We start from the raw sequence: 21,808 nt of genomic DNA on the forward strand, positions 1-21,808 counted from the left end.
CATAAAAAAAAAATCACTTATGTGCTACTCAAAAAATTACCTAAATACCTCTCAAAATCAAAACAAAAAGCAAAGTAAAAAACAAAACAGGATATACTTGTAAAAATACCTTTAGGTCGTATCTTAGCACTATTTGCTTTTTGAATAAAATATTAAGTTTTAAGTATTTATTTAATATTTACATACATTAGGCCTTACTATGTTATCAGGCACTGTTCTAAGTTTCTTACAAATAGCACTTTATGTAATTCTCATAGCTCTATAAGAAAGCTGGGTGTGGTGGCTCACGCCTATAATCCCAGCACTTCCGAAAGCCCAGGCTGGCAGATTGCTTAAGTCCAGGAGTTCAAGACTAGCTTAGGCAACATGGGAAAACCCTATATCTACAAAAACCAAAAAAAATTAGCTGGGCATGGTGGCCTATACCTGTGGTCCCAGCTACTCAAGAGGCTGAGGTGGGAAGATCACTTGAGCCTGGGAGATGAAGCCTGCAGCGAGCTATAATCTCATCACGCACTCCAGACTGGGTGACAGAGTGAGACCCTGTCTAAAAAAAAAAAAAAAAGCTACCACTATTATACCCCATTTTATAGACTAGGAAACTGAGGCACAGAGGTGACACTAGGCCAAGATCATACAACAACTAGTGGAGCAGAGATTCAAATCCAGGCTACCTGGTGCCAGAGTCCAAATGTGTCATCACTAAGCTAATATGCAAAAGTATTTACCTCAAATATTAATATTTGATAACTTTGAAGTTTGCAAATATCCACAGCCTGTTAGAAGTACAAAAGTAATCACAAATAACTTTTCTAATACAGAATTTAAATTGTAAAAGATTTCCTTGACTAGCTTTATGACAAATACATGTGTAGACAAAAATAGGGATAAGAAAGAAAAAGACTGTTTTTTTAAGTGCATTTGTCATAAATTTACTACTTGGGTAAGCAAAAAAACTTGAGCTCTCTCTTTTGAAAGATATAATTTACAAATATTAATTTATATATTACCTAGAGGAAAAGCACAGTACAACTAAACTAAGCACACTAAAACTCACTATAAGAAAAAAAAAAGAAAAGAAAGGGAGCTAGTTTAAAACTCACTATAAAGAAAAAGAAAAAAAGGAAAAGAAAGGGAGCTGACTTTAAAGGTTCTATGTGGCTTTGCACTTCACATGTTCTGATGCTGCAGATATGAGAAGTTGTAGGTCTAACATAATTTATATCTTCTTTTAGGACATTTTGACATTCGTGAATTGACAAGTTTGGAATAACAACTATGCAAGTCACTTCTAATCTTAAAATTCCAAGTACATGAAATACATATTATTAAGTACTCAGATACACACATTGTCAAAGGCTGATCTTGTGGCAACAAAGGAAATAGAGCAAAGTCAGTCAGGTCCCCACCATGGCACTGACAGCAAGTCTGTTCTCAAGGTTAGTCTCTAAACTGACCATTAAGTCTGACAATGAAATGTTTGCCAACAATTAAGTAAAGGAGACCTCTCCTGAGAAATTTTTCTTTATGTTTCACATTTTGATATCTCCTGGAATGTTTGTGGCCCTCCCCTCACTACATTGCTCTCTCATTTTGTTGGCTAATACATGTTAATAAAGTCAATATATAGTCAACTCACCTTTCTCTGCCCCTTGGCACAATTTAACACAGCTGATCCTATTTTCAAATGCCTTCATCTGATTTTCTTCTCACCTCTTAGGCCACACGCCCTTTGTAGGTGTTTTATGTGGTCATTAATGTTGGAATTACTTATTTTTTACTTAACCAAGTTTTTCATCTGTAAAATGGGTATAATCCTATGATTTTCTTCATAGTGTTGTGAGAATTAAGTAAGATTACATATGTATAGATTTTGGCACAGTATCCAGGACATAAATCCTCTATAAAGGTTAGCTACTATTACTATTATCAACTCAAGACTAGATTAGTGAAATTGTGTCCTGCCTTCCCATGCTTCCTCTTCCTCTTCTTCCCTCTTCTACTCACAATATAACTAGTTTTATTTTCATTTATTTATTTTTTGAGACAGCATCTCACTCTCTCGCCCAGGCTGGATGCTGTGGTGCAATCATAGCTCACTACAACCTCCACCTCAAGTGATCCTCCCACCTCAGCCTCCCAGGGAGCTGGGACTACAGGTGCATGCCACCATGCCCGGCTTTTTTTTTTTTTTTTTTGGTAGAGATGGAGTTTTATCATTGTTGCCCAGACTGGTCTCAAACTCCTGAGTTCAAGCCATACACCTGCCTTGGCCTCCCAAAGTGTTGTGTTGGGATTACAGGCGTGAGCCACAATGCCAGGCCTAGAGAGTTCTAATAAGTGCAAATCTGATCATGTGCCCCTCTATCTAGAAACCCATTAATATTTTCATAGAGCTTTTAGAATACAGACTCATCTCTTACTACTTTTGCCTCCTAACCCCTGTGCTTTAACCAAACTGATTTCAACCTTCTTGACAGTCCCTGCTCACTCCATGAGGGCATTTGTCCACAATATTTCCCATTTGAAACACTCTGCAAGTTACAGTTTGGTCCTAGTTTTCCTTTAGACCTTTGCTGAAAAGTCACTTCCATCTTGACTAAATCTAGCCTATTTTGCATTCTCTTTATACCATGTTCCTCTCTCCTACAACTTCTGTTTGCAGTTACACATTTATATGAGTAACTACTATTTATTATTTCTACACATTTGTGTGTTTTCTCCAATGGACATCTCAGACTAAGCTCCTGATATTCATCCCACCCAAAGCTGTTCCTTCAACCTCCTTCTCCATCTCAGAAAATAGCGATACCATTCTTTCAGTTGCTCAGGCCAAAACCCTTGGACTCTCTCACACTCCACATCCATCAGCGAATTCTATCGTGTCCCCGGAATTCAACTACTTTCCCCCATTTCCACTGCTACCCACTGGGGTCAAGGCCCTATTATTGCTTCCTGGATTGCTGTAATACCTTTTAACACATCTTGCTTCTTTCACCCAACCACTTACCCCTTGCCTACCTACAAGACAGCTAGATCAACCCTTAAAAGTGGCAGATCATGTCGTTCCTTCGCTGAAACCTTCCAACAACTTGCCATCTGCCAAGGACTGAATTGTGTCCCCCACCAAATTCATATGTTGAAACCCTAACACCTATATGATTGTATTGCAGATGGTGCTTTTAAGGAGGTAATTAAGGTTAACTGAGGTCATCAGGATGAAGCCCTGATCCCACAGAACTGGAGCCCTTATAAGAAAAGGAAGAGAGAATGCTCTCTCTTTATCATGTGAGGAGACATTGAGAAGGTACTGTCTGCAAGCCAAAAAGAAAACCCGCACCTGATCATGCTGGCACTCTGATCTCAGACTTTCCAGCCTGCAGAACTGGGAAAAAATGTATTTCTACCGTTTGAGCCACCCAGTCTATGGTATTTTGTTATGGCAGCCTGAGCTGACCAACACACCATTCTACTCAAAGTATGTCTAAGAGCCATAAAGGTCCTAAACATTCTGATCTATTACGTCCCATATCCTAAGCTCTCTGATGTAATTGCCTTTGATTCTTCCCATCTCTTAAGCAAGTTCCAGCCAAAGTGGCCTACATGCAATTCCATGAGCATGCTAGGCATGTTCCTACCTTGGGGTTTTTGGTTTTCCTCTGCTTGGAACATTCTTTTCCCAAAAATTCACATAACTCACTTCCTCACTCAAATGTCACCTTCTCAGTGAGGCCACATAGAAAATTTTACGATCCCCATTTCACACAAATATCCCATTTCCCTTTCCTTAGTACTCCCTACTTGGATGATATGTAATTTATCTAGTTATCTTGTCCATTGTTTCTCTCTCTCTCTCTCACTAGAATGAACTCCATCAAAGATGGGATTGTCTGTTTTGCTCATTGCTATATCCCATAAATACAGAGTAGCTTATAGTAGGTGTTCAATATTCATTCAACTAAATGAATGTTGAATTCCAATAGTGGCAGAATTAGTTGTGGAGCTGAAAGGTACTGCACAGATCAACTATTAATGCAGCAGTTCCCTAGCAGAAAACTGCACTGCTTAAAGGACCACCTGATTTTTCTGGCCTCCTCTGGTTATTACTAAAGCTCAAAAGGAGCTTTAAAAATCCTAATGCGACAGCTGTTTTTCTCTCACCAACTTTTAAAATAGAGATAATAAAATAGGCTGAAAAGTTGTCAAGTTCAAATAAGATCATGGTTATGACAATTTTTTGAAAATTGCCTGGTTGCGGCTTTTACTTACAGCATTTTCAAATAGTTCTGCCAACTCTGTGGCTCTTTCTTCACGTTTCAAGTGTTCAGCAAACGATGGTGTTCGTTCCCATAAGTCAAGTTTAAAAATACAAAAATAAAGTACATTAAACGCAAGTGATTGGAGGATGCCATTCATTGATTTTACTTAAGACTTTGGGCATAATTTAGTTTTTAAAAATTCTGCTGCTAAGAAAGTTGGAAAACAGTTACATTCCCTTAAATTGTACCTAAGAGAAAATAGACCTGCAGAGGAGCAACTTTCTGTTTCTATATAAACAGAGGAATTTTGCACAACCCAAATCAGGCAGAAACCTCCTGGTAAGGACTCCACTGGTAGTTTATTGCGGGCATTGTATTCTGAGAGATGAGCTTATCACTTTTGGAAATGCCTTAGATTAAAACTCCTCTTGAAACAACATGACATCTCAAAGAGGCTCCCTTCTCATCTTAGAACATCAGCTTTTAAAATAAAGGTGTCATCAGAAGTGTGGAGACACCCACAGCATTACAACTGGAATTAATCTCTGGTTATGCCAATCTGGGTCTGCCTGGCAGGGTGAGTCTACCGCTGGAAAGCGGCACAGAGGAAATCCTGCCTCCCTCGGGTTCAGGCCCGGAGTTAAGAGCGGAGATTCGCGGCAGAGGGCCAGAGCCCGGAGCAAAGCAGGCTGGGGAGCACACCTAGACTGCGGCTCCGGAAGCGACCGCGGCCCTGACCGGAAAGCCCCCCGCATCGCCCGCAGGAACCACGCCGGGCCTGCGGCTCCAGCCAGACCTCGGGTACCACACGCCTAAGTGGGAAGCGGCACTGACGCCTGCGGCATCTCGCGAGATTTCGCCGGCTCAGCCCAAGTACTGCGAGTTCACCAAAGCGGGGGAAAAAAACCCAGCGGGCGAGAGCTTGTGAAGCCCGGGCTGGGGCACTGGGGTGGCAGCTGCCGCGGGAGCATCAGCTACCGGCGTGAGGCGAGGCAGGGCCGGTGCACCGTCCGCAGCCCCGTGACCTGGGCTGCCGGTCCACTGGCGCGCGGCCCCGGGGCGGAGAGAGGGGAGGCGGCCGGGGAACCCGCTTCTCTTCGCCGCAGAGCGCGGCGGGGGAGGGAGGTGAAGGCGTGGGTGCAGGGCGACGGAAGAGGAGGTAGCGGCGCGGAGATCATCCCGGCCACATCACTGAGGCGGCGCGTAGCCGCGCCTGCTCCCCGATTGCGTCGCTCGTGTTGTCCGCACTGTCCGAGGCCGGGCGCGGACTGGCTAGCCGCCATCCTCGCACGGGCCGCTTTCGCGTGGGGTCGCGCGGGATCCGCGAAGGAGCGGTTCGCTGAGGAGCGTCCGCCGCGCGCCGCTGCGGGACCGCGGGTGGGCGGGCTGAGGGGCGGGGGAGCCTCCGGCCCCGCCTCCCGCGTGCTGCTGCTCCAGCCGCCGCCGCCGCCGCAGCGGCTCCGCCGAGGCTTTAAACAGCGGGGCCCGCCCCGCGCCCGCCGCACTCGCGCGCTCGCTCGGCTACCGGTGGCTTCTGTGCCCGTCCGGCTAGCGGCAGCTAGCGGGCCAGGGGCGCGGAGGGCGCGCTGCCGGAGACGTCCGCCGGGCTCAGCAGTTCCGCCGAGGGTCGGGCAGCGATGGAGCCGGGGCCCACGGCGCCCTCCTCCGGCGCCCCTGGACTGGCTCGGGTCGGGGAGACGCCGTCAGCCGCTGCGCCGGCCGCCGCCAGGGTGGAACTGCCCGGCACAGCTGTGCCCTCGTTGCCGGAGGATGCTGCGCCCGGGAGCCGGGACGGCGGCGGGGTCCTCGGTGAGGGCGCTGCGGCTGGCGGAGACGGGCTAGGCAGACCCTTGGGGCCCACCCCGAGCCAGAGCCGTTTCCAGGTGGACCTGGTTTCCGAGAACGCCGGACGGGCAGCTGCTGCTGCGGCGGCGGCGGCGGCGGCGGCGGCGGCGGCGGCGGCGGCTGGTGCTGGGGCGGGGGCCAAGCAGACCCCTGCGGACGGGAAAGCCAGCGGCGAGAGCGGGCCGGCTAAGAGCAGCGAGGAAGCCAAGGGGCGCTTCCGCGTTAACTTCGTGGACCCGGCTGCCTCCTCTTCGGCTGAAGACAGCCTGTCGGATGTGGCCGGGGTCGGAGGCGAAGGGCCCAACGTGAGCTTCCAGAACGGCGGGGACACGGTACTGAGCGAGGGCAGCAGCCTGCACTCCGGCGGCGGCGGCAGTGGGCACCACCAGCACTACTACTATGATACCCACACCAACACCTACTACCTGCGCACCTTCGGCCACAACACCATGGACGCTGTGCCCAGGATCGATCACTACCGGCACACAGCCGCGCAGTTGGGCGAGAAGCTGCTCCGGCCCAGCCTGGCGGAGCTTCACGACGAGCTGGAAAAGGTGAGCTCGCCCAGCCTTCTTTTTTTCCCCAGCCCCTGGTGCATGCTGACCTCGGGATGTGGCTGCAGACTCTTCCCGGGTGAGCTGGCGAGAGTGGACATGCACGACTTGCTGGCATCTCTGGATTCAGCTGTCAAGGGTGGAATTGCAGAGGAATGTAACTTAATCTCTTAAAAGTTTGCAGCGGGTTTGGCTGGTTACGTGATACTGGAGAGACTGCCTTTAACAACCTTCCCCATCCAGTTATGTATCTCCTGTGCACTTTCTTTCTCATCCACGCTTAACAGTCACCACCCCTCTGAATGACAGTTGTGTTTGTGGGCCCCTGAGAAGGGAATGTGCAGGAGGTTTAGGTGAGGACCTCTTGGGAGAGGTTGGAGAGCACCTATCAGCTATGTCCTTTTTAAAGATTGTATTATTGGCTTATGTACGCCTGTTAGGAATCCCAAGAGTGGGGACGTTGGTGTTTGAAGGAAAATTTTAATGGGGTGTGTTTATGGTCTATGAGTTGTTAAAGCTCAATTCTTGCAATGCTGAAGATGCAAAGGATCATAGAAATCTTGTCTTGGGACACGCTGTTCCTGATAATGACATAAATCTTTTTTTTTTTTTTTTTTTGTTTGCAATGAAAACGTTTTGGGAAAGGTCTATATTTAAAAAAAAAAAAAAATAGGGGGAGGGGCGAGTCTTTCAAGAAAGAAGGGAAACAGGAGAATTGGTTTTTCTATAGAGGATGACCAGAAAGACCTTTGGGGTCTTTGCGATAAGCAGTTATACTTTATAAATAGAAAATCATCCCCATAAACTCATTTATTTTTGTAAATCTATTTTTTAGGGTCACATAAGACTTATTTCCTCAGTGTTCAATATCATTGTTTTGAGATAACGTTGATACTTTTGAGATTTTATTAATGTTTAACTGCGTTATGAGCCGGGATTACTTGAAGTCTTTCCAAGTGTATAATGACTACATTGATGGAATTTTGTGAACAAGAGGATGGTACCACATAGGTTGAAATGATCACAGTGTGGAAAAGTTTAAATTCAGTATGTGATTTCTTTTGGATATAATTATTTGATCTTATACAGTCATTTCATACAAGACTGTACTTGTCCCAGTGTTTGATAATGTAACATTCACACAGAGGTAATTACAGAGGTCCCAACTCTTACAGCTTATTGATTGTTTAAAAGCCTGACATCATTTAGCTTTAGATAATACTATTCTTGTTATTGCGTTGTGGTATTTTGTCATAATCAGAAGCAAAACAATGTCTAAAACGTTTCTTTTATTCGTACTCCTGTAGTTTCTTTCAAGTCTCTTCTTTTTTCTTTTCAAAACTCAAAAATCATTGTAGACAAAAGTAGATAAGGAGCGGGCAGTTTAGCTTTTCTTAGAACATTTTTACTAATGAAAATATTATACAGATACATTTTAAATTTATTTTACCAAAGCCAAGTAGGTGAACAGTAAAGCGATCTGTATTTGCCCATACATTTTAGAAAGACTTCCAGTTGAAAGTTATATATCTTGAGCTTATATACTTCCTAGGGAAGTTTTGGCTGTTTTAAATTATCTCAATAGAACACTTTAAGTTCTCTAAAACTTTAGATTGTGTTTGTGTTTTTTGCTGGACTTTTTGGTTCAAAGTGTCTGAAAAACAACACCTGTATTGTTAGCTGTATGGTAGTTGAAGAAGTCACTCAGTCTCTTAGCTTGAACTTTCCAGGGTTATCATGAAGATTAGAAAAAATGCAATAAAAGTGATCATGTTCAGTGCCTGAAAAATAATGGCTAGAGTAGTTATTATTTCCCTCTTATAGTGGCCCTTCAGAAGACTCTAGGATCCCCATTTCAGATTCTCTTAATTCTTATGCTATTAGGTGAATGTAGTATATAAAATGTTATATCCAGTTTCATTTATGCAACAGATAGTTAATTCTTCATAGTTTTTTTACCTTTTGCCACTCATAATCTTTATGGCCACTGTTTTATTGTGTTAACTAATAACTACATATTGAAGATAATTTTGCTTAGAATTTTAGCAGATGGATTAAAGAAATGGTGTTAAGTAGTACAAATATGACTACATACTACTGTTGAAGGAGGTACAGACAGGTGGGGTGATAAAGTAGGTTGGCTGGATCCCTGGAAGTTGTCCCTTACTCTGTCTAAATTGACTTCTACCTCTCTAATACTTTCTCTAATGATTCTAGCCTTCAGTGAATTATAATATTTAGAATTTCTGTAACACCTAATTCTAGCAGTTGACTGATTGGCATGTACTCTACTTCGGTCTACTAAGTGTGTAAGTGTCTACCATGGGACTAACTCTTGAGAACTATAGAAGAACAAAAGAAGTAAAAGACCTCAGAAACTTGTTAGGGAAAAGGACTGGCTTATCTTCCCTCCAGTTGAATTCCTTTCATTATCCATCACTGACTTTTTAAAAGTATTTTGCGTAGATGTCCAACTGTAGGGAAATAGTTAAATATCCTTGGTGCATCTTGCTGTGTTATATAGCCATTCTAGTTAGTAACGGCACTCATGAGTTCTCCATTTATTAAATAGTTATTGGGGAAGGGAGTATCTTAGATGTTGGCAACATGGTTGTGACACTGTGGGATTATGTGGTGATTAGCAAACCTGCTTCTGCCTAGACAGACATTAACAAAATAGTTGGACAGATAACATAATTAATAACTTTTTTTTTTGACATTATGTAAGAAAAGGATACTTGTAAAGATATAATAGGACCTAATTTTAATTGAGTTTTGGGAAGGCCTTTTTTGAGAAGTATGACATTGAAGCTGAGACCTGAAGGGTAAGTTAATGATTGGATAGAATGACAGTCCAGACCAATGGGACAGCGTACATGAAGGTAACGCGGTGAGAAAGAGTGGTGTATTCACATAACTAAAAGGAGATCAGTGTTTTTCATTATAAACGTAGTGGGATGCTATTGAAGAATTTTGTGTGAGGTAGTCACATGATCCATTTTGTTTTACCATCTCTAGGCTCTGGGTGGAGAATGGATTGGCAGGGGCAAGAATGGAAGCAAAGAGACTCAAATGATTACTATGGTCTGGGTGAGAGATAGTAAAGGTTGGTGGCAGAAAGGATTGGATGTGGGAGTGATATAGAAGCTGACTTCCAGATTTTAAACTTGAGAAACTTAGTAGATGTTAGTACTGTTGCTTAAAGTGAGAAAGATTGGAGGAGGAATAGATTTGATGGTTGGGAGAAGTTTGTATTTTAGGCTATTCTGTTTGAGTAGCCTGTAAAGACATTTATTCCAAGTGTGTATGTTTACATATAAAGGTTTGGTTGCTTAAAGCCATGGACTAAATTACTTAGGGAGAGTGGTAGATAAGAGAACAGAAAATAAGATCTGGTATTGGACCTGGAGATTGTTTAAAGTTCTGTTAGAGATAGAGGAGCCCCTAGCAAAAGAAATTAAGGAAGAGCTGCCATACTGTCAAATAATCTGGAGAGCAATGTTGGGGGAAGCTGAGAGAAAATAGTTTTTAAAAAGGTGGAAACTCTTCAAAGCTAATGCCAGGAATTGATTTTAAAATGTGTATACGTACACACAGACCACCCCCCCGCCCGACACACACACACACACACACACACACACACACACACACAGTGAAAACTTAAAGTATGGATATTTGGCCCTACAGGAAGAAATAAAAAGTGGAGCATAACAAGGTAGTATTTGATAGACATCTTCAACGTGTTTGATAGAATGCAAGATTATCAAATGTGGAAAGTAAGAGTGGTGGACAATCCATACTAGCTCTGAGTGGATTTAAAGGATTATTAAAATAGTTTTCGTTTTGTTTTTCGTTTTACCGTTTTGACTGCTAAACCATAATTTCTAATGTTTTTGTTTTTGAAGATAGCATTACTCTTACAGTTGTCCTTGGGCCAAGGCTTAGGAGCCTTTTGCTGGTGGTATGTCAAAGGTTTCCATATGGTTCCTCTGTTTTTGCCTTTCTCATTAGCAAGGGGAAAGGTCAAGGGAGCTGTATTGTCTTTTATGTGTCACATTGCTTGTTGGATTTTCATTAATTCCTAAGAAACAGGTCTTATACACATTTTACTCAAGATAAAATGGGCTAATAGAAGAAATTGGCTGGGTGCAGTGGCTCACGCGTGTAATCCCAGCACTTGGTGAGGCTGAGGTGGGCAGATCACCTGAGGTCAGGAGTTCGAGACCAGCCTTAGCAACATGGTGAAACCCTGTCTTTACTAAAAATATAAAATTAGCCAGGTGTGGTGGCACATGCCTGTAATCCCAGCTACTCGGGAGGCTGAGGCAGGAGAATAGCATCAACCCAGGAGGTGGTGGTTGCAGTGAGCCAAGACTGCACCATTGCACTCCAGCCTGGGCAATAAGTGAAATTCCATCTCAAAAAGAAAAGAAAAGAAAAGAAAAGAAACAGAAGACATTGCTTAAAAGCCACTGATATAGAAAGTATAGCTGGAGGACAGGCACCATGGTAGGAGCCTGTTGTCCCAGCTACTTGGGAGGCTGAGGCAGGAGGATTGCTTGAGCCCAGGAGTTAGAGAGTGCACTGTGATCATGCCTGTGAACAGCCAGTGGTCTTCAGCATGGGCAACACAGCAAGACCCTGTCCAAAAGAAAAAGTAGTACAGCTGGGTTTGGATTTCACATCCAGGTTTTTCTGACTTTAATGCTAGGACGTAGTAGCAACAGGTTCTTCTCATTTTCTCTCTTCTTTTCTGTCCCTTAGACCTGTTCTAAGATAAAAAAGATGTTGAGGGGGACCTCTTGGGGATTACTACCACTATATCTCTACCTTGAACTCCTGAGAGTCGAATGGTTATGTAACTGACAGAAATGAGGAGATGTGATGATTTGAATGTTGACTATTATGACTTCTTCAGTAGCATCTTTGTGTTTTTTTTGTCTTCAAAAATAAAGATTTGTTAATGAAATGTACAAATCAGGTGAGCAGTTCCTGTCACTTAACAAGGACTTTAAGTAAAACATTAAAAAATTACAATATCCCTTCTAACACTGAGCTGCTTCTTTGAGTGGACTGTGCTGATGTCTGGTCAAGAAATTTCACACACTATTAATCATTTCAGTGTATAGCTTTAGTCCTTGAAAGTCACCCTGGAGGAACAAGAATGTGTCTCATCAGGGAAGGGGGAAGAGTAGAGTAGTCTCCAGGACTGGGTAAAGGTGGGACACTGATAAGAAATATTTACATGTGGCAAAGTCAAATTTGGCTGATTTCACAGTTTTGCCAGGGGCTCTACCCTGCTAAACCCATGCTACTTGCCATTGAAGCCAGGCTTACCCATAATACTATATGCATTCTTCCTGGTATACACTGACTAAATTAGTTCTACAATGTGGCAAACAGGTAAAATTATAGTTACTGGTTTGTTAAATAGTTGAATTTAAGAAAACGGCTTTTAATTTTTAGCTTAAAAATTTTAATTTCCTGGGTTGGAAAGATAAATTTTGGGATTTAAAATATTGCAAAAAATCAGTAGACTGCTAATCATAATTGATACCTTCTCTATGTATATTTATTTATGTTTATACATTTTAGAATCCTGTGAGACTGGAATTTAAAGGACTAAAATAGAGTTTCTTGGTTTTTATGTGTTGAGTGTGTTTGCTTTCAATGATTTTTCCTTGTACATTTCGTATATATATTTGGGAAGTCTATAGTATAGTTCCATGCTGAAGTGAAATAAATGTGAACCCAGTTATTCAACAAACCCTTATTGAACATCAACAACAACATTGTTCTAAATGCTGGAGATAATAGCAGTGAACAAAACGAAGTAATGGGCTTTCATTCTAGTGGTAGGAGATAATAAACAGATCACATGTAAGTACTGTGAAGAAAATTTAGCAATGAGGAAAATTAAAAGTGGCTAGATGATGGCTGGGATGATGCTGTTTTAGCATTGTTAGTGAAGACCTCTGATATGTAAGCAGGCACTAGAAGGAGGTGCCATGCAAATATCAGGGAAAGAACACTCTAGGTAGAGGAACGTTAGACACCAAGACCCTGAGATAGATGGGAGTGTGGTTAGTGTTATTGAGAGACAGGGAGGTCAGCAAGACTGAAGTAATGAGACATCAAAACACAAAATATGGTAGTGAAGAAGTCATAATAATCAGTATTTACATCATCACATCTTCTCATTTCTGTCAGTTACATAATCATTTGACTCTCAGGAGTTCAAGGTAAAGAAATGGTGTTGGTAATCCCCAAGGGGTCCCCCTCAACATCTTTGTTATCTTAGAACAGGTCTAGGGAATAGAAAAGAAGAGAGAAAAAGAGAAGAACCTGCTGCTACTATGTCCTAGCATTAAAGTCAGAAAAAAAAGTCTGTGATAGCAGAGAAAGTCAGTGGGTAGTGAGGACCAAATAGTGTAGAACCTTGTACATCATGATAAAGACTTAGGATTTTACTCTGGGTAATTTAGGGGAAGGCACTGTAGGGTTTTGAGCACAGATGTGACATAATCTGACTTAAGTTTTAAAATACCACTCTGATTGTTGTGTAGACAATATACTGTAAGAGGGCAAGAGTAGAAGGAAGGAAACCAGCTAGAAACCTACTGCAGTGGTTCCATAAAGATGATAATGGCTTTTACTCAGGTGGTAGTGATTGATACAATGAGAGGTGTTCAGATGCTGGATGTGTTTCAAAGGTAGAATTGTTGGGATTTGCTGATGGTTTCGATGAAGGATGTATGGACAGAGTAATACTAGGGTTCTCCCCCTATTTAGAATGGAGTTGATATTAATAGAGAAGTCTGTTAAGAAGGGCAGGTTTGGGAGGTGGACTCAAGATTGGGTTTCATTCTACAGATTAGTTCTCCAATGAGGCAAACAGGTAAAATTGCAGCTACTGGTTTATTTAATAGTAGAACTTAAGAAAGCAGCTTTTAATTTTTAGCATAAAAATGTACCTTTGCTTTTCAGGTAAAACCGTGAAAACTAGTCATTTTTCAACTACTGTACAAAGGGGCGAGGAACTAGTGGGTTGATTCCACAAAGTGAAAGCCCACTGAGGGTGAATAACAAGGAAAATTACGTAAAATACTGAAGTTAAAAACATATTAGTGGTTTCTCATTTGAAAGCTACTATCTTCTGAGGGCCTCCTTTATCTTTTTCCATTTTTCACTGAGATCTCTACCAATGCTATAAGAATTTAAAGATATTAAGAAAAGCTTATAGCTGATAGAGAACATGGGGATTTCTAATTGAAAGAAGGGGGAAAGCTGAAAAGCAAAAATAGCTTAGTGGAATGTTGACTCTCAGCAGAAGCTAATTATGGTAAGTGCATTGGTAATATCATTGGGCTCAGAAATTTCTCTGCCTTAATTTTTTAAAAAAAATTCTATGCTTTTGCTGAATAGTCACAAATTAGATATTCATCTAGGTTGAGAATTCTAGAAACCTGTGGGATAGTTCTTTGTTGGGTCAGTGTGAATTATTTCCTCCATCAATTTAGCTTCAAACAGAATTTAGTATGGTATGCTAGCCATTTTGGAGACTTGCAGGTGGGAAGTGTAGGTGTTGTGGTAGGGTATGCTTGAGTATTCCGGTAGAGAAATACCTAGAGAACCCCTATCATCTGAGACCTACCCTTCCCACAGACTTCTCTATTAATATCAGCTTCTTTCTAAATAGATATTACTCTGTCCGTACATCCCTCATCCAGACTACCAGCAAATCCCAACAATTCTACCTTTGAAACACATCCAGCATCTGAACACCTCTCATTACATCGATCACTACCATTGTCATATCATAACATATGATATGACAGCTTTATCATCTTAATGGAACCGTTGCAGTAATCAAGATGAGAGGAAGGGGGATGATTAAAACATTTAGCTACAATTCAAGAATTGGGCTACAGGGCTGGCTGTGTCTTGGAAAGAGGTAGGAAACTTCACAGAGCATGACTGGGCTGAGGGCTCCAGTCCCAAGTTTAGACTAGCACTTGTTGAGATTATGGCTTTTTACCATTTAAGGTCTTTATCAGTGCTATCCAATAGAAATATAATATGAACTACATATGTCGTTTAAAAAAGTAAAGAAACAGGCAAAATTAATTTATAATATACCTATATTTTATTTGACACTGTGTCTAAAACATTGCAGATACAATGAATATTAAAACATTTATAATGAGATATCTCAATTTATTTTTTTGTATCAAGTTTGAAATCCCTTCTGTGTTTTTCATATACATTATAGCACATCTCATTTCAGATAAATATTTCAGTAATGCTGAAGTAGTAGCTCCCTGTGACCTTTGGTTATTGTATTGGACAGTGTAGATGTAAACAGTATTTTGCAGTTTGGTCCGGAGGGCCTATGATTTTTATTTTTCTTCTTGGATATTTAACCTGTCAATGGTTTACTTCCTTTAGAGAAATTCGGGTAGCTTCTATCTGACAAAAAAAGTAGAATCTTTTATTAAACTCTCATTCCTTTCCAGGCACAAAGTCGCTCCTTCCTTTTTCAGCCAGACTTGTTGAGAGTCTTGTGTAACTGCTGTCTTTGCTTCCTTACCTTTTACTCAAACAGCTGAAGTGTGCTTCTACTATGTATCATTTTGCCTAAATAGTTCTTGTTAAAGTCACAAGTGATCTCCATTCTTATCACACATTTCTGAAAGCTTTTTTTCTTTCTTTCTTTTTTTGGTCACTTTCTTGGATTCTCAGTTTTCCTTCTCCCTTTCTGGCATCCTTTGCAGTCTCCTCCTTCTCTGACCTGGACATCCTCAAGGCTTGATTTGGACTTTTCTTCTTCCTCATTCCTCTTTTTTCTCTCCTTATGCTACGTCATCTGTAGTCCAATGACTCCCAACATTTTGTCTTCTACCCATACTCCTTCTCTGAGTTCTGAGTATCCAATGCTTGCTTGACATTTTTGTTTTATGTCACCTCCAGCTCACAAACTTAGTATTTCCTCCCATTCTCTCCAAAAACAAAAGAATCCTGGCCCTCTGCCAGTGTGTGCTATATCTTTCGGAATGGTACCACTGTTCATCATACTGCAAAAGTGAGAAACCTCTGAGTCATCCTTGACACTTTTCTGTCATTCTCCCATCCACTTAATCACTGAGTCCTGTCAATTTGAATTTCTAAATATTCTTTTTATCTAAGCTGCTACCATTCTATTAGGTTGGAGCAAAAGTAATTCTAGTTTTTGACATTGAAAGTAATATCAAAAACTGCAATTACTGTTACACCAACATAGCTGCAGCAATAGCCTTGTAACTGGGCTTCTCATATTCACTATGCTTTCCCATCACTATTGTGCTCAGAATGATGTTTTTAAAACAAAACTGATCATTGTCACCCAATACTCCCTGCATTATATAGCTCTGGTTTGCCTTTTCTTCAGTGTTTCACTTGCTCAGTGGCACAATAATTCCTTTGGCCACGCGATCTTTGTACATGGTACTCTCCATGGACTCTTCCACTCCTTCCCCCATCCCATACACACACTGTTAACTTTCACTTTAAGATTTCACTTCAGTCCTTATTTCCTTTGAGAGGAAGCCTTCATTCTACAGTCTAGAACAAACTCATTTTCCCTTAGAGGCTTTATTTTAGTTAGTGGTAGTATATCTATTAACATGGTTGCTTAAGTCGACTTAAGCTAACTTCAAGCTCCATGAGAAGCTGACTTTGTGATTGATCACCATATGTCCCTGGTATCTAATATAGGCCTGACACAGTAGACCCTCAATCAATATGTATTGAATAATAGGCCTAATTCTTTACATATTAATGTGGTACAAAAGAATCTTACCTTATATTTATTTTCTAGATTCTCTAAAGGATATTTGGCAGAGAAATTACCCTGTTTTCTATATGTGGCTTTAAAGACCCAAAAGAACTCAATGACCTGTCCAGAATCATAGACATGTAAAGGCAGCACTGGAGATTGGAGAAGGCATGATTGAGTCTCAGTTGGCATTTATTTCAATATCCTACAGTTATCCTACAATGTCCTACAAGAGCTTACTGCATAAGCTTTTGTTATTTTGACTTTTTTTTCTTTTTATAATACTCATGACAGATGTTTTTACATCCATTGAATATAAAATATAAAAGATTTAGGCTCCACAGTTCTAGTGTATGGATGTATCTCTTCCTAGTAGGAAAATGTTCAAAAAATTAAGAAGAAGAAAGTTTCTCATACATCGAATCTTACTTAGTTTTTTCTATTTCCTCTGCCATCACCTGTCTATATCTTCCAAACTATGATATAAATTTTTAAATGTAATGTAGATTGTACTCTTCAGTGACTAGTAACTTGTGGCTGTTAAATTTAACTTTAAATAACATTGCGTTAAAAATTCAGTTCTTCAGTTACTTGAGTCACATTTTAAGTGCTTAATAACCACATTTGGCGAGTTGTTATCATTGGACAATGGAGATGCTGAAGATTTCCATCATCACAGAAAGATGTATTAGATAGTGCTGTCAAGGGAGATGATATCTAAAAGAACTTTTTTCCTTCCTTCATTCTTCTTTCCTTTATTCCTTGTTTTCTTCCACATTAAATAGTCACCAGTAGTTTAAAATCATTAGAGTCTCATGTTCTTCTAATTTTGCATAGGATCCTTCCTTAAATAAAGGTGTCTAGAACGCATTAGGTCCTCAATGAAGTGTTTGAATCTATGGAATCTGTCTCTTTGTGAAAGTGGAAATTTGGGTCTTTAAAGGTCGGTGAAGAATTTAATATTGTATAAAATGTTAGTTTCCAAAGCATTCCTTTTTTTTTTGAGATGGAGTTTCGCTCTTGTTACCCAGCTGGAGTGCAATGGCGCGATCTCGGCTCACTGCAGCTTCGCCTCCTGGGTTCAGGCAGTTCTTCTGCCTCAGCCTCCTGAGTAGCTGGGATTACAGGCACGCGCCACCATGCCCAGCTAGTTTTTTGTATTTTTAGTAGAGACGGGGTTTCACTGTGTTGACCAGGATGGTCTCGATCTCTTGACCTCATGATCCACCCGCCTCAGTCTCCCAAAGTGCTGGGATTACAGGTGTGAGCCACCGCGCCCGGCCCTCCAAAGCATTCTTAACTTAGATATCTGCATTTGGTCTTCAGTCGTTGGAGTAGCTGGGTTTTTAGAAGGTCCTGGAGTAACAGTCTCATTTTGCAAGGCTGTGGTTTTGCTTTTAAGCTAATACCTGGTGGGGCAGGATCTTTTCGAAACCAGGTCTTAGTCTCCCTATTTTTGTATTATGGACCAGTGATTCCAAAATTTCTAAAAGAACCACCTGGGAAAAAATGACAGTTTCCCCTTTCCCGAAGAATATGTGCAGTGTTTTGTTTTTATAAACAGGCAAAGTATGTTTTATTAAACCCCTTAGATCAAGTTTGACCAACCTACAGCCTGTGGGCCACATGTGGCCCAGGATGGCTTTGAATGTGGCACAACACAAATTTGTAAACTTTCTTAAAACATGAAAATTTTTTTGCGATTAAAAAACTCATCAGTTATTATTAATGTTAGTGTGTTTTATGTATGGTAGAGACAGTTATTCTAATATGGCCCAGGGAAGTCAACAGGTTGATACTCTTGGAGTATATGTGGCTTTTAGAGTTTTCCTGGTGATTCTTAGAGAGCCTGGTTTGAGAATTGGTGTCCTAGACCATGTTGAGTCTTTGATTACCATATTGAGAGTACAGAGTCATTTGTTTTCGTTGATGTACTGATTCTCAATTTTGAAATACCCTGATAAAAACAAGTACAAGTACTATCTATCAAAGATCTGGCTTTAATTATTAGATAACTGTATACTGAATTGAATTAAGTTGTCAATTATTATTTTTTTTTTTTTTTGAGACGGAGTTTCGCTCTGGATACCCAGGCTGGAGTGCAATGGCGCGATCTCGGCTCACCGCAACCTCCGCCTCCTGGGTTCAGGCAATTCTCCTGCCTCAGCCTCCTGAGTAGCTGGGATTACAGGCACGCGCCACCGTGCCCAGCTAATTTTTTGTATTTTTAGTAGAGACGGGGTTTCACCATGTTGACCAGGATGGTCTCGATCTCTTGACCTCGTGATCCACCCGCCTCGGCCTCCCAAAGTGCTGGGATTACAGGCGTGAGCCACCGCGCCCGGCCAAGTTGTCAATTATTAAACATCTGATATGTTTCAGGAGTTTTCTGTAGCCTGGACATGACAACCTTGCAAGCTAGTTGACAGATGAACAGACTCAAGCTAGTATCAACTTGAAAGTGGTAAACACTGGATATTAGGAAAGGTAATAGTTATTAATACCTAACTATTTAGTGACATACCCTGGATATTAGAAAAGATTTTAAAAAAATCTATGTTTTTACTCATTAAGTATGAGCAAAACATGATATGTTGCTCATTAAGAGTACTATTCAAATACTGTGGGGATATCAGACATACAAGTAATAAATGTTAAGTTTGAATCCTGATGAGTTATGGTGGAATATTTGGATCTAGGTATTACCCTCTTTATTATTTTATAAAACCTAATGGTTTCAGGCATAACTTATCAGACTTTATATTTTGGAAACTAAGTGTTACGGTAATAACTCTTGATTCTATAGGAAGATTTTTTTCTTTGAAAATTAAAATGTGATATTGCTTTTCATTTCTTTAATCAGCAATTTGAATCTCATTATTTTAGTTTAAAATAAAACTGCCACAAGAATTGTGTACTCACAGTATTTGCAAGTAAGTATTTTAGAGGAGAAATGTTTTCTGGCACAGCTGGTCAGGACATAGCCTCAGTACTAACTTACCTATAAATTTCTAGAGATAATAGATTTGCCCAAGATTGGGTTTGGAGAAAATGTTATACTGTCTTTCCTGTATCAGTCCCAATTATCAGGCAGATTTGCTGATAAGAAACAAAGTTAAGAACTGGTAATTAAACAAAATAACTCAATAACAACAAATAGGCATTCACAATCAAGGGCTTCGTGGCATCTGTACTTTGAGACTGTATAGTTACATTTCATACATAGTTATAAGAAATATGGCTGTCTGGTTTCTGGAACCCAAGGTAGGCTGAAAGGGGAACTGACTCAACACTGGCAGAGGTGGATCCAGAGAGAGATAGCATCTTGCAGAAACAGAAGATAAGAAAATCATGAAAAGTGGAAACAAAGTTCTCAGAATTTTGATCATTGGAACATCTTCATCTAGCATAATGAAAATGACAATGTTGTAAATCTCAATACAAAAAAACAGTCAGTGAACTGTACAATTTTGGAAAATTTCAGTCTCAAGCCTTCCTAGAATATTAGATTTTAAGAGTCTGAAAAGAGTTTAAAATATTAGATTTTAAGAACCTTTTTCAAAACCAACACTTTAAAATTGTATTTCAAGAGTTTCATTGTACTTTGCTTATTTCAGATGTTTCTTGTTTCATTAGGAAGAGGAAATAATATAGAAAGTTTGAGAAATAGAGAAAGTAACTTAAATACCTCAAATCCTTAACCGTTTTGCATTTTTGTGTACAACTTTAAACTACAATTTTATGTCCCAATTTCCCTACCTAGCATTAAGTAATGTTAGAAAATAAGTAATCAAAGTTTCCTATGGCACCTATAGAATATTTGTATAGTTATAATACTTTAAAGTATATGTACCATAACTTGCTATTTCATGCTTTTTGTACACTATTTAGTCCATTTACATTTATTGTGATTTGGTTGTAATTAGGCCTGATGTGTTGTTTTCTTTTACCTGTTTTTTTTCTTGAATCCTCCTTTCCTGCCATTTTTTTGTGCTGTTTTTTTTTTTTTTTTTTTTTTTTTTTAGCATTTTTTTAATTCTTCTATTGAATTTCTAGTTATATATCTTTGCATTATTTCTTAGTGGTTACTCTATTTGACTATTGAATTTCTTCAGCTGAAATAGAGGAATTTTAAAAGAGTACTTTTTCTTTCCTTAGTGCTCTTGTCATCTGAATGATAAACATGTTGTACTTGTTGCTACATAAAGTTACATGGCTTTAAACAAAGAGAAAATAAAAATATACATGGTTTTTAAATATCTTCATTTAGATTTATTCTTTTTTATCTATCAGACTGCTTCCTTTCCTTGGGCACTTTTTGTAATAGAGGACAGTTGGCAACAAGTTCTCTTAGTTTTTGCTTATCTAAACATGTCTTTATTTTACTGGAGTTTTGAAGGATAGCTTTGCTGGATATAGACTTCTTAGTTGACAGCTTTCTTTCAGCCTTTTCAGTATGCCAGCTCAATGTCTTCCGGTCTCCATTGTTTCTGATGTCAGCCAATTGTGTAAGATGTTATTTTTCTCATTGCTTTCCAGATTTTCTCTTTACCTTTGGCTTTCAGCAGTTTGTACCTCAAGATTTTCTTTTTTTGTGTATCCTTTGAGGGTTTGTTAAGTTTCTTGAATCTGTTTAAGTTGATGTTTTTCACTTTTCCTTCTTCTGCCATTTCCATTCTGCTATTATATCCACCTAATGAATTTTTCATTTTAATTTTTTTTTCATGAATTTCTTTAAAAATTCCAGGTCTATTTCTAACTTTTAAAATATAGCTTTTCTTTCTCTATTAGACTCCATCTCTGTTACTCATTGATATATTTACCTTTTTTAAAAAAACATACTTATTACAGCTATTTTTAGAGTCTCTGTCTCCTGAATTTAACGTATGGGCCACTCGGAGATAATTTCTAATGACTGCTTTTTTCTTTTTCTTGAGTGTGGGTTACATTTTCCTGTTTATCTGGATGTCTAGCAGTTTTTTTGGGTGGAAACTGGCCCTGCAGATACTACATTATAGTGATTTTGGGTTTTGGGGTTTGTTTTTTAAAAATATTCTTCTGAAGATTATTGTTGGGTTTTTATTTATTTATTTTTTTGGTTCTAAAAGGCACTTTTTATCTAGGCTCAAACTGCACACTCTCTATCACCACCCACACTCCTCCCCATACAATAGCTAATATCTCTGCTCTGTTTTGTTTTTGTTTTGTTTTTTTATGGTTTCCAGCTACTTATTTTTTTTAGCTTGGCCCTGGTGGTCTCCCCTACATTTGTGTAATTTGGTGGCCAGCAGAGATTCAGGGGCTTACCCTTGCTATCATTCTACTTTTTCTAAATA

The 21,808-nt window shown here is 40.1% G+C and overlaps 1 protein-coding gene and 1 long non-coding RNA gene across 7 annotated transcripts in view; one reads left to right on the forward strand and one right to left on the reverse strand.

Moving 5' to 3' along the window:
- LOC105714106 (uncharacterized) overlaps positions 1-5,046 on the reverse strand; it is a 171,921-nt gene extending 166,875 nt beyond the window's left edge. For 4 of the 5 annotated variants that reach the window (XR_010338757.1, XR_010338758.1, XR_010338759.1 and 1 more), the window contains exon 1: positions 4,270-4,864. This is a non-coding gene — a long non-coding RNA (uncharacterized LOC105714106). Of the gene's footprint in view, positions 1-4,269; positions 4,865-4,961 lie in introns of those variants that run through there. The other variant, XR_010338756.1, reaches the window with a different exon arrangement.
- An 850-nt stretch (positions 5,047-5,896) lies between these two features.
- The window catches only part of SLC12A2 (solute carrier family 12 member 2), a 106,544-nt gene continuing 90,632 nt past the window's right edge, over positions 5,897-21,808 (forward strand). For both annotated transcript variants that reach the window (XM_012447974.2, XM_012447980.2), the window contains exon 1: positions 5,897-6,658. In XM_012447974.2, coding sequence (XP_012303397.2) covers positions 5,897-6,658 — 762 coding nt within the window. The remainder of the gene's footprint in view (positions 6,659-21,808) is intronic.

This window comes from Aotus nancymaae, unplaced genomic scaffold, assembly GCF_030222135.1.
Source record: "Aotus nancymaae isolate 86718 unplaced genomic scaffold, 86718_ANA_hifiasm-v0.15.2.pri h1tg000064l_1, whole genome shotgun sequence".
In the NCBI taxonomy this organism is placed as follows: domain Eukaryota; kingdom Metazoa; phylum Chordata; class Mammalia; order Primates; family Aotidae; genus Aotus; species Aotus nancymaae.